This window comes from Somniosus microcephalus, unplaced genomic scaffold (genome assembly GCF_052327205.1).
Source record: "Somniosus microcephalus isolate GS21.2 unplaced genomic scaffold, FLI_Smic_1.0 unresolved_chr1, whole genome shotgun sequence".
Taxonomy (NCBI): Eukaryota; Metazoa; Chordata; class Chondrichthyes; order Squaliformes; family Somniosidae; genus Somniosus; species Somniosus microcephalus.
In genome coordinates this window covers 114,567,675-114,583,103 of record NW_028225179.1, presented here as the reverse complement: position 1 = coordinate 114,583,103, position 15,429 = coordinate 114,567,675, and the positions used below count along the sequence as shown (strand labels likewise).

General features: G+C 50.2%; 1 protein-coding gene across 1 annotated transcript in view; it reads left to right on the top strand.

Annotated features, from left to right (window-relative positions):
- Positions 1-15,384, top strand: part of LOC147095722 (ral guanine nucleotide dissociation stimulator-like) — an 83,692-nt gene extending 68,308 nt beyond the window's left edge. Inside the window, exons 10-12 of the mRNA XM_085974171.1 lie at positions 1,310-1,424; positions 3,499-13,128; positions 13,175-15,384. Coding sequence (XP_085830297.1) covers positions 1,310-1,424; positions 3,499-3,668 — 285 coding nt within the window. The 3' untranslated portion in view covers positions 3,669-13,128; positions 13,175-15,384. The remainder of the gene's footprint in view (positions 1-1,309; positions 1,425-3,498; positions 13,129-13,174) is intronic.
- The last annotated feature ends 45 nt before the right edge of the window (positions 15,385-15,429 follow it).

Genomic DNA, 15,429 nt, shown 5'->3' with positions numbered 1-15,429 from the left:
AACTCGGTTGTCCGTGTCCTAACTCGCACCAAGTCCTGTTCACCCATCTCCCCTGTGCTCGCTGACCTACACTGGCTCCCGGTCCAGCAACACTTCAATTTTAAAATTCTCATCCTTGTGTTTAAATCCCTCCATGGCCTCGCCCCTCCCTTATTTCTGTCACCTCCTGCAGCCCTACAATCCTCCGAGATATCTGCAAGCCTCCAGTTTCGGCCTCCTGTGCATCCCCGGTTTCCTTCACCACGCCATTGGTGGCCGTGCCTTCAGTTGCCTAGACCCTAAGCTCTGGAATTCCCTCCCTAAACCTCTCAGCCTCGTTACCTCTCTGTCCTCCTTTAAGACGCTCCTTAAAGCCTCCGTCTTTGGCCAAGGGCAGACGGGACCTCCGTTTAACGTCTCATCCGAAAGACGGCACCTCTGACAGTGCAGCACTCCCTCAGCACTGTACTGGGAGTGTCAGCCTGGATTTCGCACTGAAGTCCCTCAAGTGGGACTTGAACTCATGACGACAACAACAACTTGCATTTATATAGAATCATAGAATGGTTACAGCACAGAAGGAGACCATTTGACCCATCGAGCCCGTGCCAGCTCTCTGCAAGACCACTTCAGCTAGTCTCACTCCCCTGCCTTCTCCCCGTAGCCCTGCAAATTTTTTCCCCTCAGGTACTTATCCAACTCCCTTTTGAAAGCCACGATTGAGTCTGCCTCCACCACCCTTTCAGATCCTAACCATCTTTAGCCATGCAGTGTCTTTATAATAGTAAAACGTCCCAAGGTGCTTCACAGGAGCGATTATCAAACAGAACCTGACACCGAGCCACATAAGGAGATATTAGGACAGGTGACCAAAAGCTTGGTCAAAGGGATAGGTTTGAAGGAGCGACTTAAAGGAGGAGAGAGAGGTGGAGAGGATTAGGGAGGGAATTCCAGAGCTTAGGGTGTTGGCCTTGACTTTCTGACACACAAACGTGGAATCAGATGTACCTGCGAATACACATAAGGGACTAATTTTAACTCTGGGCGAGAGTGTAAAATAGGCAATATCGCATTGGCCGCCTGTTACACACCATGCCCGATTCTCTCTTCTATTGACTTCAGTGGAGATGAAACTCGTGCGAGGTATATAATGTGCGGCGAATTCAATATTGCCCATTTTGCACCGTCGGCCAAAGTTAATGTCAGCCCCGTACCATCATCACAGCATCATTATTGGGCATTACCAAGATGGGGGGGTGGGGGGGACAGCAGAAGCCCCTCCGTAACTCCAGTCCGACCCGAGGAATCACGCTCTTCCCTCTTTCCCCAGGTGTCCAGTCAGGACAAGACGCCTGCAGTCGTGGGGAAGGCTCTGGAAAAACACAACCAGGATGCTAACGCAGTCGCGTCTTATGAACTGGTGCAGCTCATGTCCGAGGACAAAGGTGATATGTCTTTGAGGGCTGGACAGGGTAGATGCTGAGAAGTAGGGAAGTCCTGCTGCAACTGTACTGGGCGTTGGTGAGACCACACCTGGAGTACTGCGTAGAGTTTTGGTCTCCTTATTTAAGGAGAGATATACTTGCATTGGAGGCAGTTCAGAGAAGGTTCACTAGGTTAATTCCTGGGATGAAGGGGTTGTCTTATGAAGAAAGGTTGAGCAGATTGGGCCGATACTCATTGGAGTTTAGAAGAATGAAGGTGATCTTATTGAAACATAAGATTCTGAGAGGGCTCGACAGGGTAGATGCAGAGAGGATGTTTCCCTCGTGGGGGAATCTAGAACTAGGGGGCATAGTTTCAGAATAAAGGGTCACCCATTTAAAATGGAAATGAGGAGGAATTTCTTCTCTCAGAGGGTCATAAATCTGTGGAATTCTCTTCCCCAGAGAGCTGTGGAGGCTGGGTCATTAAATACATTTAAGGTGGAGATAGACAGATATTTGAGCTACAGGGGAGTCGAGGGTTATGGGGAGCGGGCAGGGAAGTGGAGTTGAGGCCAAGATCAGATCAGCCATGATCTTATTGAATGGCGGAGCAGGCTCGAGGGGCCAAATGACCTACTCCTGCTCCTACGTCTTACGTTCTTATGTTCTATGTTCAATCGGGGTGTCTGAGGGGTGGAGCCTGAGCCGGCCAGTCAGGTGAGTCAGTGTGAAACCCTGTTAAACCATTTATCTTTAAAAAGTTAAATCGAGATTTCTTTTGTTCTTCTGTTAGATAGATTTTTGTACTCTTGGGGAATCAAGGGATATGGGGATAGTGCAGGGAAGTGGAGTTGAGGTGGATGTTCAGCCATGATCTTATTGAATGGCGGAGCAGGCTCGAGGGGCCGAATGGCCGACTCCTGCTCTTCATTCGTATGTTTTCCTTGGTTGAAAAGCCTAGAACGAGGGGGCATAGCCTCAGGATAAGGGGTTGGCCATTTAGGACTGAGACAAGGAGAAATTTCTTCACTCAGAGGGTGGTGAATCTTTAGAATTCTCTACCCCAGAGGGCTGTAGCTGCTCAGTGGTTGAGTATATTCAAGACAGAGATCGATAGATTTTTGGACACTAAGGGAGTCGAGGGTTATGGGGAGCGGGCAGGAAAGTGGAGTTGAGGTCGGCGATCAGCCATGATCTTATTGAATGGCGGAGCAGGCTCAAGGAGCTGAACGACTGACTCCTGCTCCTATTTCTTATGTCCCACACCCCAGGCGGAGCTACTGTATTCTGACTCAATCCCATCTTCTTGAGCGTTCTCCTGCTGCCTGTTTGAATCCTAGGCAGACGAGAGAAGTGGTTTACTTGACACAGTGGGGTAGAGTTTCCGATTTGGGCACAACCGGGAAATTGGGCTCAAATTGCACCTGAGATTGCACTGGTTAACTCACATCAACTTTCCACCAAAAGGCATTTGCAACATCACAAACGTAAAACCTTCCATGAACCAGCGCAATCGGGCAGAGTAATAGAAGGCAATCGGTTAATTCTTTCTCATAGCCTTACAAGATATTCATTGAAGTATTTAAGAGTAGTAATTTAAGAGCAGTTTTATTAATACAGCTGAAAATGGGTTTATCGCAGCCCATTTAAAAATAAGCATTTTTAATTAGAGTGTCTAGTTCACTACCTGTGAGTAACCTGATTTTAAATCGCTAAAAATGACTTAAAATAAAAACCCGATACTAAACCACTCACCAGTTTCGTTGGCGAACACTAGTCAGTTTTCAGTAAATTAAATAGGCCGGATTTTGCGATCCCCACGGGTGCATACGAGGGGTGAATGCGCCTGTAGGGGCCGCGCAAGTGCCGGGAAAAGTGCCTCTGTGGGTGGAGAGTTGCGTTATTTGCTAAATCCAGCGGAATCTGATAGAATGGGAATTGCACGGGTTCATTGAGATTCACTGAGACTGTCTGGGAGTTGGGTTGATTTATTGATATATATTATACACTAACGTGTCATTCCCGGGTTGACTGCACGCGCCATATGATCTTATACCATGTGACGGTTTTATTTTCGACCTGTCCTTTGCAGAGTTCACCATCCCGTACAATGCCAACGTCTTCTACGCCATGAACTCCACCAGCGTTGACTTCATTCTGCGGAGAAAGGGCTACCCTTCGCCGAAACTGAGGACGGAGCATGGCTCCCCATTCCCGAAAATCAGGTCCAAGGGGATGAAGATCGCCAGGGCCTTGTTTTAAAGGCATTTTCGGAACTTGAAGATTTCTCACTGTGGAAGTAGGTGATCGATATGCAGCATGGCAGCTCATTGAGGCGAGAGCTCGGGCAGCATGAGCTGGTGAAAGCGAGTTGCTGCCGTCACGGGCTATGGCGGAACATTTTCCAGTTTCAACCAGGTGGAAGTACAAAGCACTAAATTTATGGCGTTTTTTTTTAAAAGGAAGAAGGAAAAAAAAGCTTTGCTTGCTTGTGTATCATTGTCATTTTCGGTGGAATCCGGTTCGCCAAGTACCCGATGAAGACTGGCGAAACTTCAACTTAGGACTTTCAGTGTCCAGTAGACACAGGAGAGCTTCAGACCTGAAACGTTGGCCGCACCCCACACTCCAACCCTCCCGCCACTGTCCGAGAGCTGGTGTGTGGGGTGGGCGAATTCAGCTTGATACGTGTAGGAGATTCCTTGGAACTCAGGCGCGCACAGTGCTGTCTGAAAATAAGGCAAACTTTTTGATTTTTCGTACATCCTTCCTTCAAGAGATTTGATTATCGTCTTCAGGGTCGTGCGGGTGTGGGTTAACCCCCCGGAGCTGAGAACGGCAGAAACTGTCGACAATAAGAGGAGCCCTGCAACTTTACTCCCGGTGCATTTCTCACTCTGACAAGAGTCCAAGAAGGAACTTAAGACATTCTTTACGCACTGATGGAATCGGAAGGCGCTCTTCTGGATTAAGGAAGCTTGACGTATTAACTCTGTAACAGCGACAGGTACAAGTTCCTCGAGCAATCCCTTTACTTTCGCATTGGCCTCCCAATGTGGCCAAATCTTGAGACGTTTTTGTACTTCTGTAATCGTCCATCTATTTAATCTGTTGGAAAACAATGCCCGTGAATGGATTGAGAGTCTTGGGCATTCACTACCGAGTCAGCCAAAGTAACTGGTGCCTGCTTCCGACAGCTCACCAGCATGACGATCCCACTTCAGGGGCCGTGTTGGATAATCGCAGGGTCCCGCAGAAAACCGACCACCGCCCCCCTGCCCCCTGGCTCCCAACAGGAAATGGCGTCCCGTTCTCAGCTACTTCCCCGCCAAGGCAGCATTTGTCTTCCCTGCCACGCCCGGCCTGAACCCCTTCCGCTGGACTGTCATCCCAAATTCCCGACAGGGCCTCGGAGGCAAGGTGCCTGCCGCAAGTCAGCAGTTGCAACGGCCCAGCCGCGACAAAGAGACCGCTTCTGACAGCGCAGCACCGGCCAATGTTAACGCTTCCAGGTCGGGCGAGGGCGAGGTGCATCGCTGCCCTTTCCCGGCGACACCCCTCCTTGATCCAACCAGACGCAGCATTTCTGGCTCAGGGCAGCCACGGACCGACAAAACAGTCCTGATTGTCGTTAACGCTCATCGGCTTCTGAAGCAAGAACCGGTCCGCTGGTCAGGTTTAATATGGGGACCACCTTCATGACCCGACGAAGCCAAGTCCATCAGCAGCGAAAGTGCCTTCCCGCTCACCTCCCCCTGCAGCTATTTGACCCACCGCAGCCACTGTAGATGTCTTCAAACCCCCCCCCCACAAAACAACCTGACTTTATCGAAAACAATGCGAAGGACGTTTCCTTGTCAGCGACGGCAATGCTTAAAGGCAGCCCTTCGAAGGCGGGCGCGAATTATCACTACACTCACCTGGGGCCGCCTGCGCATATAGGGGCCCTTGTAACACTAAAACTGAAGCCGCCGTGCGAATGGAAGCGGCGGACGCCATCTCCCTCTGCTGGGGGCAGCTGAGGAAAACCACTGGAGCCGCTCCCTCGCGACAGCCAATTTCAGGGCGACTGAGAGCAGCCCCTCAACCCCCCACCCCCGCCCCACACACACCACAATAACCGTTCTCACCCCCAGCGTGCTGCCGAAAGGGCGTCCTTGGGCAGGGTGGCACTTCAGCCACAGAATGGCGGGGGGGGGGAATTGTGAACAAGGTTCATCGATCGCACTTTAAAAAAAAATATGTGCATTTTAATTTTCTATTTTCAGCCAAGGTCATCCAAGGAGCTGTTTCCTGGAGCCCGTATGTATAACTGATTAGCAGTGAAGCGCGGGGCAACCTTTGCTCGCTCTCACGGGCTGGTTAATGTTTCTCTTGTGAAGTCTGTGCACCCAATGGCGGAACAGTGGCTCGATTCCGACAATCCCGAGGGCAGAAATCTGCCCGCAGACGCTACAATAATATGGGGCCAATTTTAACCTAATGGGCCCGTCGGGACTCCCAGAGGATCAAGGGGGGAGGTGGGTGGGTGCGGGACGCTGGTTTTACACTCGGCCCAGAGATTAGCCTCTATCGAAGTCGGTATCGGGCGGGGTGTTAAACCGGCCTTCCACCCTCCTGGCCAGTCAGGTTAAAATTAACCCCCCCCCTCCCCGCGTTTGTCAACGTGAACTCATCGCCGTCAGTGTTTTCCTGTAAATTTCTCACTTGAGGCATTTGGTCGAGCCTGGTGACCGGGGGGGCGTGCTGCATGTATTTATTACATTTATTTAAAAAAAAGGAGCCGGGGACGGAGTGTGTTGCTTTGACATTAATTATTTATGCTTTGGGTTGACGTTCTGTACCGTGGGGTGCGAAAGGGTAGGAACATTAGGAACAGGGAGGAGGCCATTCAGCCCCTCGAGCCTGTTCTGCCATTCAGTGAGATCATGGCCTGATCTGTATCGTAACTCCATTTACCCGCGTTTGGTTCCATAACCCTTAATACCCTTGCCCAACAAAAATCTATCAATCTCCGTGATAGTGGTTACTTTACTGGGCTAGTAATCCGGCAGCCTGGGCTAGTAATCCAGCGGTCTCGGTTAGTAATCCGGTGGCCTGGGCTAGTAATCCAGAGACCCTGGGCTAGTAATCCAGCGGCCTGGGCGAGTAATCCAGAGACCCTGGGCTAGTAGTCCAGAGGCCTGGGCTAGTAATCCAGTGGTCTGGGCTAGTAATCCAGAGGCCTGGGCTAGTAATCCAGAGACCCTGGGCTAGTAATCCAGAGGCCTGGGCTAGTAATCCAGTGGTCTGGGCTAGTAATCCAGAGACCCTGGGCTAGTAGTCCAGAGGCCTGGGCTAGTAAACCAGCGGTCTGGGCTAGTAATCCAGAGGCCTGGGCTAGTAATCCAGTGGTCTGGGCTAGTAATCCAGAGACCCTGGGCTAGTAGTCCAGAGGCCTGGGCTAGTAAACCAGCGGTCTGGGCTAGTAATCCAGAGGCCTGGGCTAGTAAACCAGCGGTCTGGGCTAGTAATCCAGTGGTCTGGGCTAGTAATCCAGAGGCCTGGGCTAGTAATCCAGAGACCCCGGGCTAGTAATCCAGAGGCCTGGGCTAGTAATCCAGAGGCCTGGGCTAGTAATCCAGAGGCCTGGGCTAGTAATCCAGTGGTCTGGGCTAGTAATCCAGAGGCCTGGGCTAGTAATCCAGAGACCCCAGGCTAGTAATCCAGAGGCCTGGGCTAGTAATCCAGAGGCCTGGGCTAGTAATCCAGAGGCCTGGGCTAGTAATCCAGAGGCCTGGGCTAGTAATCCAGAGGCCTGGGCTAGTAATCCAGCGGCCTGGGCTAGTAATCCAGAGACCCCGGGCTAGTAATCCAGAGGCCTGGGCTAGTAATCCAGAGACCCTGGGCTAGTAATCCGGTGGCCTGGGCTAGTAATCCAGAGACCCCGGGCTAGTAATCCAGAGGCCTGGGCTAGTAATCCAGAGACCCTGGGCTAGTAATCCGGTGGCCTGGGCTAGTAATCCAGAGACCCTGGGCTAGTAGTCCAGAGGCCTGGGCTAGTAATCCAGTGGTCTGGGCTAGTAATCCAGAGGACTGGGCTAGTAATCCAGAGACCCTGGGCTAGTAATCCAGAGGCCTGGGCTAGTAATCCGGCGTCCTGTGCTAGTAATCCGGCGGCCTGGGCTAGTAATCCGGCAGCCTGGGCTAGTAATCCAGTGGCCTGGGCTAGTAATCCAGAGGCCTGGGCTAGTAATCCAGAGACCCTGGGCTAGTAATCCAGAGACCCTGGGCTAGTAATCCAGAGACCCTGGGCTAGTAATCCAGAGACCCTGGGCTAGTAATTCAGAGACCCTGGGCTAGTAGTCCAGAGGCCTGGGCTAGTAATCCAGAGACCCCGAGCTAGTAATCCAGAGGCCTGGGCTAGTAATCCAGAGGCCTGGGCTAGTAATCCAGAGGCCTGGACTAGTAATCCAGAGGCCTGGGCTAGTAATCCAGTGGTCTGGGCTAGTAATCCAGAGGCCTGGACTAGTAATCCAGAGACCCTGGGCTAGTAATCCAGCGGCCTGGGCTAGTAATCCAGAGACCCCGAGCTAGTAATCCAGAGGCCTGGGCTAGTAATCCAGAGGCCTGGGCTAGTAATCCAGAGGCCTGGGCTAGTAATCCAGAGGCCTGGGCTAGTAATCCAGAGGCCTGGGCTAGTAATCCAGAGACCCTGGGCTAGTAATCCAGCGGCCTGGGCTAGTAATCCAGCGGCCTGGGCTAGTAATCCAGCGGCCTGGGCTAGTAATCCAGAGGCCTGGGCTAGTAATCCAGAGACCCTGGGCTAGTAATCCAGAGGCCTGGACTAGTAATCCGGCGGCCTGGGCTAGTAATCCGGCAGCCTGGGCTAGTAATCCAGCGGTCTGGGCTAGTAATCCAGAGACCCTGGGCTAGTAATTCAGAGGCCTGGGCTAGTAATCCAGAGACCCTGGGCTAGTAGTCCAGAGGCCTGGGCTAGTAATCCAGAGGCCTGGACTAGTAATCCAGAGACCCTGGGCTAGTAATCCAGCGGCCTGGGCTAGTAATCCAGCGGTCTGGGCTAGTAATCCAGAGGCCTGGGCTAGTAATCCAGAGGCCTGGACTAGTAATCCAGTTAGAACATGAGCTCAACTCGACACCATGGCAGGTTGAGAATTTGAATTCAGTTTTTTTTAAACAAAGCTGGAAATAAATAGCTGGTATCGGTAAAAGTGACCATGAATCTGTCGTATCTGGTTCACTAGTGTCCCTTAGGGAAGGAAACCTGCCGCGGTCTGGCCTATGTATTTGGTGCTGCTCCTACACCAAAGTGGTTGAACCTTACCTGATCTCCGAAGTGGACACTCAGTCGTATCAAACTCAGGGCAACTAGGCGATGGGCAATAAATGTAGCAACGCCCACATCCTCAGTATGAATTTAAAAACAAAATGTAAGCGACTCACCTGACTCTGTCACCAGTAGCTGGTGGGAGGCGATGCGTGGGGTGGAGGAGGGAAGTCAAGGGAGGGGCTCCCAGGGGCCTGTGCGTGATGATCTTATGGGCGCGGTGTTGTCATATCAGGCAATGTCCTTCTGGGAACGAAACCTGCCGTCCTTGCCCTGGCGAGCCCCTCAGTTGCATCAAAACCGCTGCAAAGAAATATATTCTACGCAAGGACTGCAGCGGTTCAAGAATGAGGCGGCTCACCAGCACCTTCTCAAGGGCAATTAGGGACGGGCAATAAATGCCGGCCTTGCCAGCGATGCCCACATCCGGAGAATGAAACCAAAAGCCTCACCTCTCGGAACTCGGGGGAGGGCTCACCTTCTCTATTGGTTACTATAGCAACACAATGATTTAATGTCAAAGCATGAACATTTATCTTTAGTTGTCCCCCTTAGTTTCTCTCGTCCTTTCCCTCGTGCCTCTTGCTGGGCGACACTTCCCCTCAGTGGGTAGCACTCTCGCCTCTGGGTCAGAAGGTTGTGGGTTCAAGTCCCACTCCAGAGACTTGAGCACAAAAATCTAAGCTGATACTCCAGTACAGTGCCAAGAGAGCGCTGCACTGTCGGAGGTTCTGTCTTTCAGATAACGCGTTAAACCTGCTCTCTCAGGTGGACGTAAAAGATCCCATGGCCATGGCTAAGAAGAGCAGGGGTGTTATCCCTCAATCAACATAACAAAAACATGATGTGGAGATGCCGGTGTTGGACTGGGGTGGACAAATGTAGGAAGTCACACAACACCAGGTTATAGTCCAACAGCTTTATTTGAAATCACCTGACGAAGGAGCAGCGCTCCGAAAGCTTGTGATTTCACATGAAGCTGTTGGACTATAACCTGGTGTTGTGTGACTTCCTACATAAAAAAACAGATTATCTGGCCATTATCTCATTGTTGTTTGTGGGAGTTTGCTGTGTGCAGATTGTGGCTGCTGTGACTCATACATTTCAACAGTGACTACACTTTAAAAAAGTACTTCATTGGCTGTAAAGCGCTTTGGGAAGTTCTGAGGTTGTGAAAGGCAGTGCAGAAATGCAAGTCTTTCATGCTGTCACCTTTCTATTACTGCACGCGAGAGGCCATTCTTCCCGAGCGAGTGGGTGTCAGTCGGCTATTTGACTATGGGAGGAATCACCGCCTAGCCCTAATCCTGTCCTTATCTGACTCCTGCACACACGCACTTTACAGCAGGGATGACTGGACAGTGGTCAGGAGCAGAAAGCATCCCTTATTTCCTTCACCCCACCATTGGCAACCGTGCCTTCAGCTGCCTGGGTCCTAAGCTCTGGAATTCCCTCCCTAAACCTCTCCGCCTCTCTCTCCTCCTTTAAGACGCTCCTTAAAACCTACCTCTTTGACCCAGCTTTTGGCCACCTGCCCTAATATCTCCTTACGTGGCTCGGTGTCAAATTTTGTTTGATAATCGCTCCTGTGAAGTGCCTTGGGATGTGTTACTATAAAGGTGTTATATAAATGCAATTCTTGCAGTGTCGACCGTAACATCTTTTTATCTTCCATTACGCTCTATCAGCTTTGATAGTGGGAGTAGGTACAGTGACACGACGTGCAATTCAGCGATATCGTGATGCTCTCGACAACGCCTGGAGATCGCGTTGAAATCACACCTAAGATCGAAAGTCTCGAAAGCCACGTCGAGCTTTTCACGGCAGTTCGTGAGGCACAGGTTGAGACGCACGTTCGGTGTACACGGTTCCAGGAACACGACATAAAAAAATCTCTCAAAAATACCCCTTTAAATCACAGGAACCTCACCTGGTTTCCAAAAAGGTCTATTTGGCCAAACATGCAGGAAGGACGAGGCTCTTAAAATAAAGCACTTGCCTTTATGCAGCCCCTTCCATGCCCCTAGCCAATTAATTAGGTTTGAAGTGCAGCCAGTGTTGGTCTCCAAGCAAACGTGGCAGCCCACCGTGTGCACAGCATGATCCCACAAATGACCAGTCGTTTTTTTTTCGTTCTGAGGGATAAATGTTGGCCGGGACACTGAGGAAAACTCCCCTGCTCTTCTTCGAAATAATGCCGTGGGATCTTTTACGTCCAGCGGAACAGGCAGACGGGGGCCTCGGTTTAAGTGCTTTGAAGTCTCGCTGCCTCTTGTGATGTTGCACTCTTCCTGTGAGTCCGATTCGGATGGCTGCAGATTGACTTCCTGTTCGCTTTTGTACTGAACTTATCTCACCCTAGTAGTTAAAGGTCACTGTTGCCTGAGATGCTCTTTGCAGAATCTCGTGTCGAACCTTGGTTAGACCACACTTGGAGTACTGGAGAAGATGCAAAAAAGATTTACTGGGATAATAGCAGAACTGAGAGGATCCAACTATCAGGAAAGATTGAACAGGCTGGGGCTCTTTTCTCTGGCAAAGGGAAGACTGAGCGATGACCTGATCGAGGTCTTTAAGATTATGAAAGGGTTTGATGGGGTAGATGTAGAGAAGTTGTGGGGAGACCAAAACAAGGGACCATCAATAAAAGATAGTCACCAATAAATCCAATCGGGAATTCAGAAGAAGCTTCTTTACCCGGAGAGTGGTGAGAATGTGGAACTCGCTACCACAGGGAGTGGTTGAAGCGAATAGTATAGATGCATTTAAGGGGAGGCTAGATCAACACGTGAGGGAGAAGAGAATAGAAGGATATGCTGATAGGGTGAGATGAAGGGGGGTGGGAGGAGGCTGGTGTGGCGCACAAACACCGGCACGGACCAGTTGGGCTGAATGGCCTGTTTCTGTGCTGTTCATTCTGAGTAATGCTATGTAGAATGTGTAGAAGTGAAACTCTGTGTATTTTGAGTGTATTTTTACTTTCCATTTTCTCTCTTGATCGTTCGCAGCTGGTCACTGTTTGTGGTCAGCGCCGCTGCCCATCTGTTGCCTTCCGCTGCCCCGTCGCACATATTTGCAAGGAGCGTAGAGTTACGTGTCGGCAAAGCAGAAGAGGGCAACTGGAGTCTGAAGAGTACCTTTGAGATCAATGAATCAACGGACTGAAAGAAAGAAAATAATGAACTTGCATTTATTATTTAGCGCCATTCACAATCTCAGGACGTCCCAAAGCGCTTTACAGCCAATGAAGTAATTTTTTGAAGTGTGGCCACTGCCGTAATGTAGTGGAACGCAGCAGCCAATTTGCGCACAGCAAGCTCCCACACACAGTATTGTGATAATGACCCAAATAATCTGTTGTAGATGTTGGTTGAGTGATAAATATTGGCCAGGACTCCGGGGATAACTCCCCTGCTCTTCTTCGAAATAGTGGCCGCGGGATCTTTTACATCCACCTGAGAGAGCAGACGGGGCCTCGGTTTAACGTCTCCTCTGAAAGATGGCACCTCCGACAGTGCAGCGCTCCCTCAGCACTGCACTGGGAGAGTCAGCCTAGATAATATGTGTTCAAGTCTCTGGAGTGGGACTCGAACCCCCGACCTTCTGACTCCGAGATTGAAGTTCCTTCAGTGCCTTGCTGCAAACATGTGGGTGGGGTGACGGGTTACACCCACAATCTAAGTGACTGATATACATTTGTATTTTAAACCTGTCAAGCACTCCCTCCCCCCTGGATGTTAGGAAAATTCCTCACCTCTCACTAGTGTAATCAAAAATAAAGGCATGATTAATGATCCACTCCAGACCTCAAAAACATCCCTGGACAATATTCCTTCCACTCCAGGAAAAGTTTGAGTTGTCCCTACCACCCCCCCCGAACCCAACCATGCCCCTGCAGCATGAGAAGCCGCAATCTAACCCCATCTAATGTTCTTCGTACTAACACTTCATGGCCCTTTAAGCATCTTTGCTTATCTTCAACTACCTCAACCAGGGAGTATATTCCAAACTGGGCAAATTTGGGCCCATCTGTGTAGATCTGAATTGGCCTCCTTAAAGGTGAATGCAGATTTTAAAATGTCACCCGGGGTTAATGACTCCAGAATGGTCCAAGTCGTGGACTTCACCATGGGTGACAATGTCTGATTGTGCTTGACCTTCAAGGGCCTTAGCAATTTTATCAGGCAAATAATGGGCCACCCCATTGAGCCATGCACTGTTAGTTGTGTGTTACAAAAGCAGACTCCACAGTGAAAGAGATTAATAAAGCGATAAGAAAAAAACAGCTACAATTTCTTTCTTTATCCCTAGTTGCCTTTGAGAAGGTGGTGGTGAGCCGCCTTCTTGAACCGCTGCAGTCCGTGTGGTGAAGGTACTCCCACAGTACTGTTAGAGGTAAGCCCACAGTACTGTTAGAGGTAAGCCCACAGTACTGTTAGAGGTAAGCCCACAGTGCTGTTAGGCAGAGCTTTCCTGGATTTTGATCCACCAACAATGAAGGAATGGCGATATATGTCCAAGTCAGGATGGTGTGTGACTTGGAGGGGAACTTGGAGGGGGTGGTGTTCCCGTGCGCCTGCTGCCCTTGTCCTTCTCGGTGGTAGAGGTCGCGAGTTTGGGAGGTGCTGCTGGAAAAGCCTTGGTGAGTTGCGGCATTTGATTTTTGACCAGACCTGATAGTCTCCACTGGCTTTGACATCCGCAACTGCCCGTACATTATGCCTTGTGGACGCACTTATCATAATAAGCAACTCTTACCTCGCACCACATCCCACTTCACTGTGCACTACCCGAACTAACCAACTTTCTATTCTCCATTTCTGAACTGGCCATTAGGAGGTGCTGAGCGACCAGCCCTTTGCTCTGAGGGAAGTGCGTGGCCTCTTAGTGCCTTCTTCTTCCACCTCCCCGCTCCCCCCACCCCCTCTCCTCCTGCCAAGATTAACTCTCAATGTCGGAGAAGTCACCGAGGCTTCAGTTGCACATCATCTTGACACACAACCGAGGTGACCAAATCCTTAAAGGTGGCAGGACAAGTTGAGAAGGTGGTTAAAAAAGCATATGGGTTACTTGGGTTTCTAAGAACAGCAATAGAATATAATAGCAGCGAGATCATGTTAGAACTTTATAAATCACTGGTTAGGTCTTAGCTGGAGTATTGTGGACAATTACTTCAGGAAAGATGTAAGGAACGCCTTGGCAAGGTTTCAGACCAGGATGTTACCAGGGATGAGGGACTTCAGTTGGAAAAGTTAGGCCTGTTCTCCTTGAAACAGAGAAGGTTAAGAGGCAACCTAATAGAGGTTTTCAAGATGATGAAAGGTTTTGATAGAGTAGAGCGAGAAAAAACATGCCCTCTGGCAACTAGAGGTCATCGATTCAAAATCATTGGCAAAAACGAGGGGAGATGAGGAGAAATCTTTTCACTCTACCTGAAAAGCTGATGGAAGCTGACCCCATAAATAATTTGAAAAGGGAGTTGGAACGGGAGTTGAGGATGAGGAACTTACAGGGTTATGGACAAAAAGCGGGAGAGTGGGACTAAGCACGACTGCTCCTTTAACGGGCCGGCACAGCCTGGATGGGCTGAAGGGCCTCCTGCACTGTGAGTTCCTATGATTCTACAACCAGCAGCCCTATGTGAGTCCATTCAGATCTGCACCTTACTCCACTCTTGCTCATCCGGTTTACCTCAATACCATATTACCGCCTCCTTATTTTCATTATTATCCATTGTGCATCGTTCCCCCTCTTTTATAGGCTTTTCTTCCCTCCTATTTGCTTTTGTGGTATTTTCTTTCCCCCGGTTTCCATGGGGCCTGTGCACTGCACGACAGCACGGAGAGCAAAGCATCCTGGGTCATGGTCTTGTCAGCGGCCGCCATGAGCCCTGCTCCGCGATTGGCTGAACCGGCAGTTTAATCCAGACTCTTAACTCACTGCTTAAAAACAGAGGCTGAAATTAGATAACGTCGCAATTCTGCTGCACGAGGGTCACCAACGGCAAGTTCAGAAGGCACCTTGAAGCAAAGGGGCTTTCGGTCCCATTTGTGACTGATTGGCTACAGGCTGTGTAAAGGGGACCTGGTGTCAGGGGCGTCTCTCATTTGCCTCATTGTGGGGCAATTTTAAGCTAACCTGCCCGTCGGGGAACGGGCGCGATGCTGGTTTTGTGTCACGCCTGATTTCACTCCCCATTGAGGTCGGTATCAGGCGGAGTGTCAGTATCCACCCAATCCTGTGGGATTCCCGCCCGGCCAGTTAGGTTAAAATTACGCCCAATTGGCTCTGGGTTGCTGAGGGATCCAGGGGTTAGAGGTCAGCGGTCTGGCTGATGGCATTCATTGGCTGCAGGTTGCTAGGGGAGGCGAGGTGGTTCAGTTAACCGCTGCCACACTGGTTATTTAATCCGCACCAGCTCCAACAATATTTTTGTGCTTCCAACAGAAAGTATAAGCTCACACTTGTAAATAAAATGGATGCTTTATTGAAAAACGATCCATGGGAATTGTCCGCGGAACTCTTCAAACCAAACACTCTGAAGCATGTTGAAATGTTCCTGCAGCAGTGGCCGCAGATCTTGATTTGCCTATAAATGACTTTAAGAATGTCGACCTTGAAATAGTTTAAATAAAGGCCCTTACAACAGCAGCCGCTGTCTTGTTATTAATCTGCACACGCGCACTAGGTTTGAAA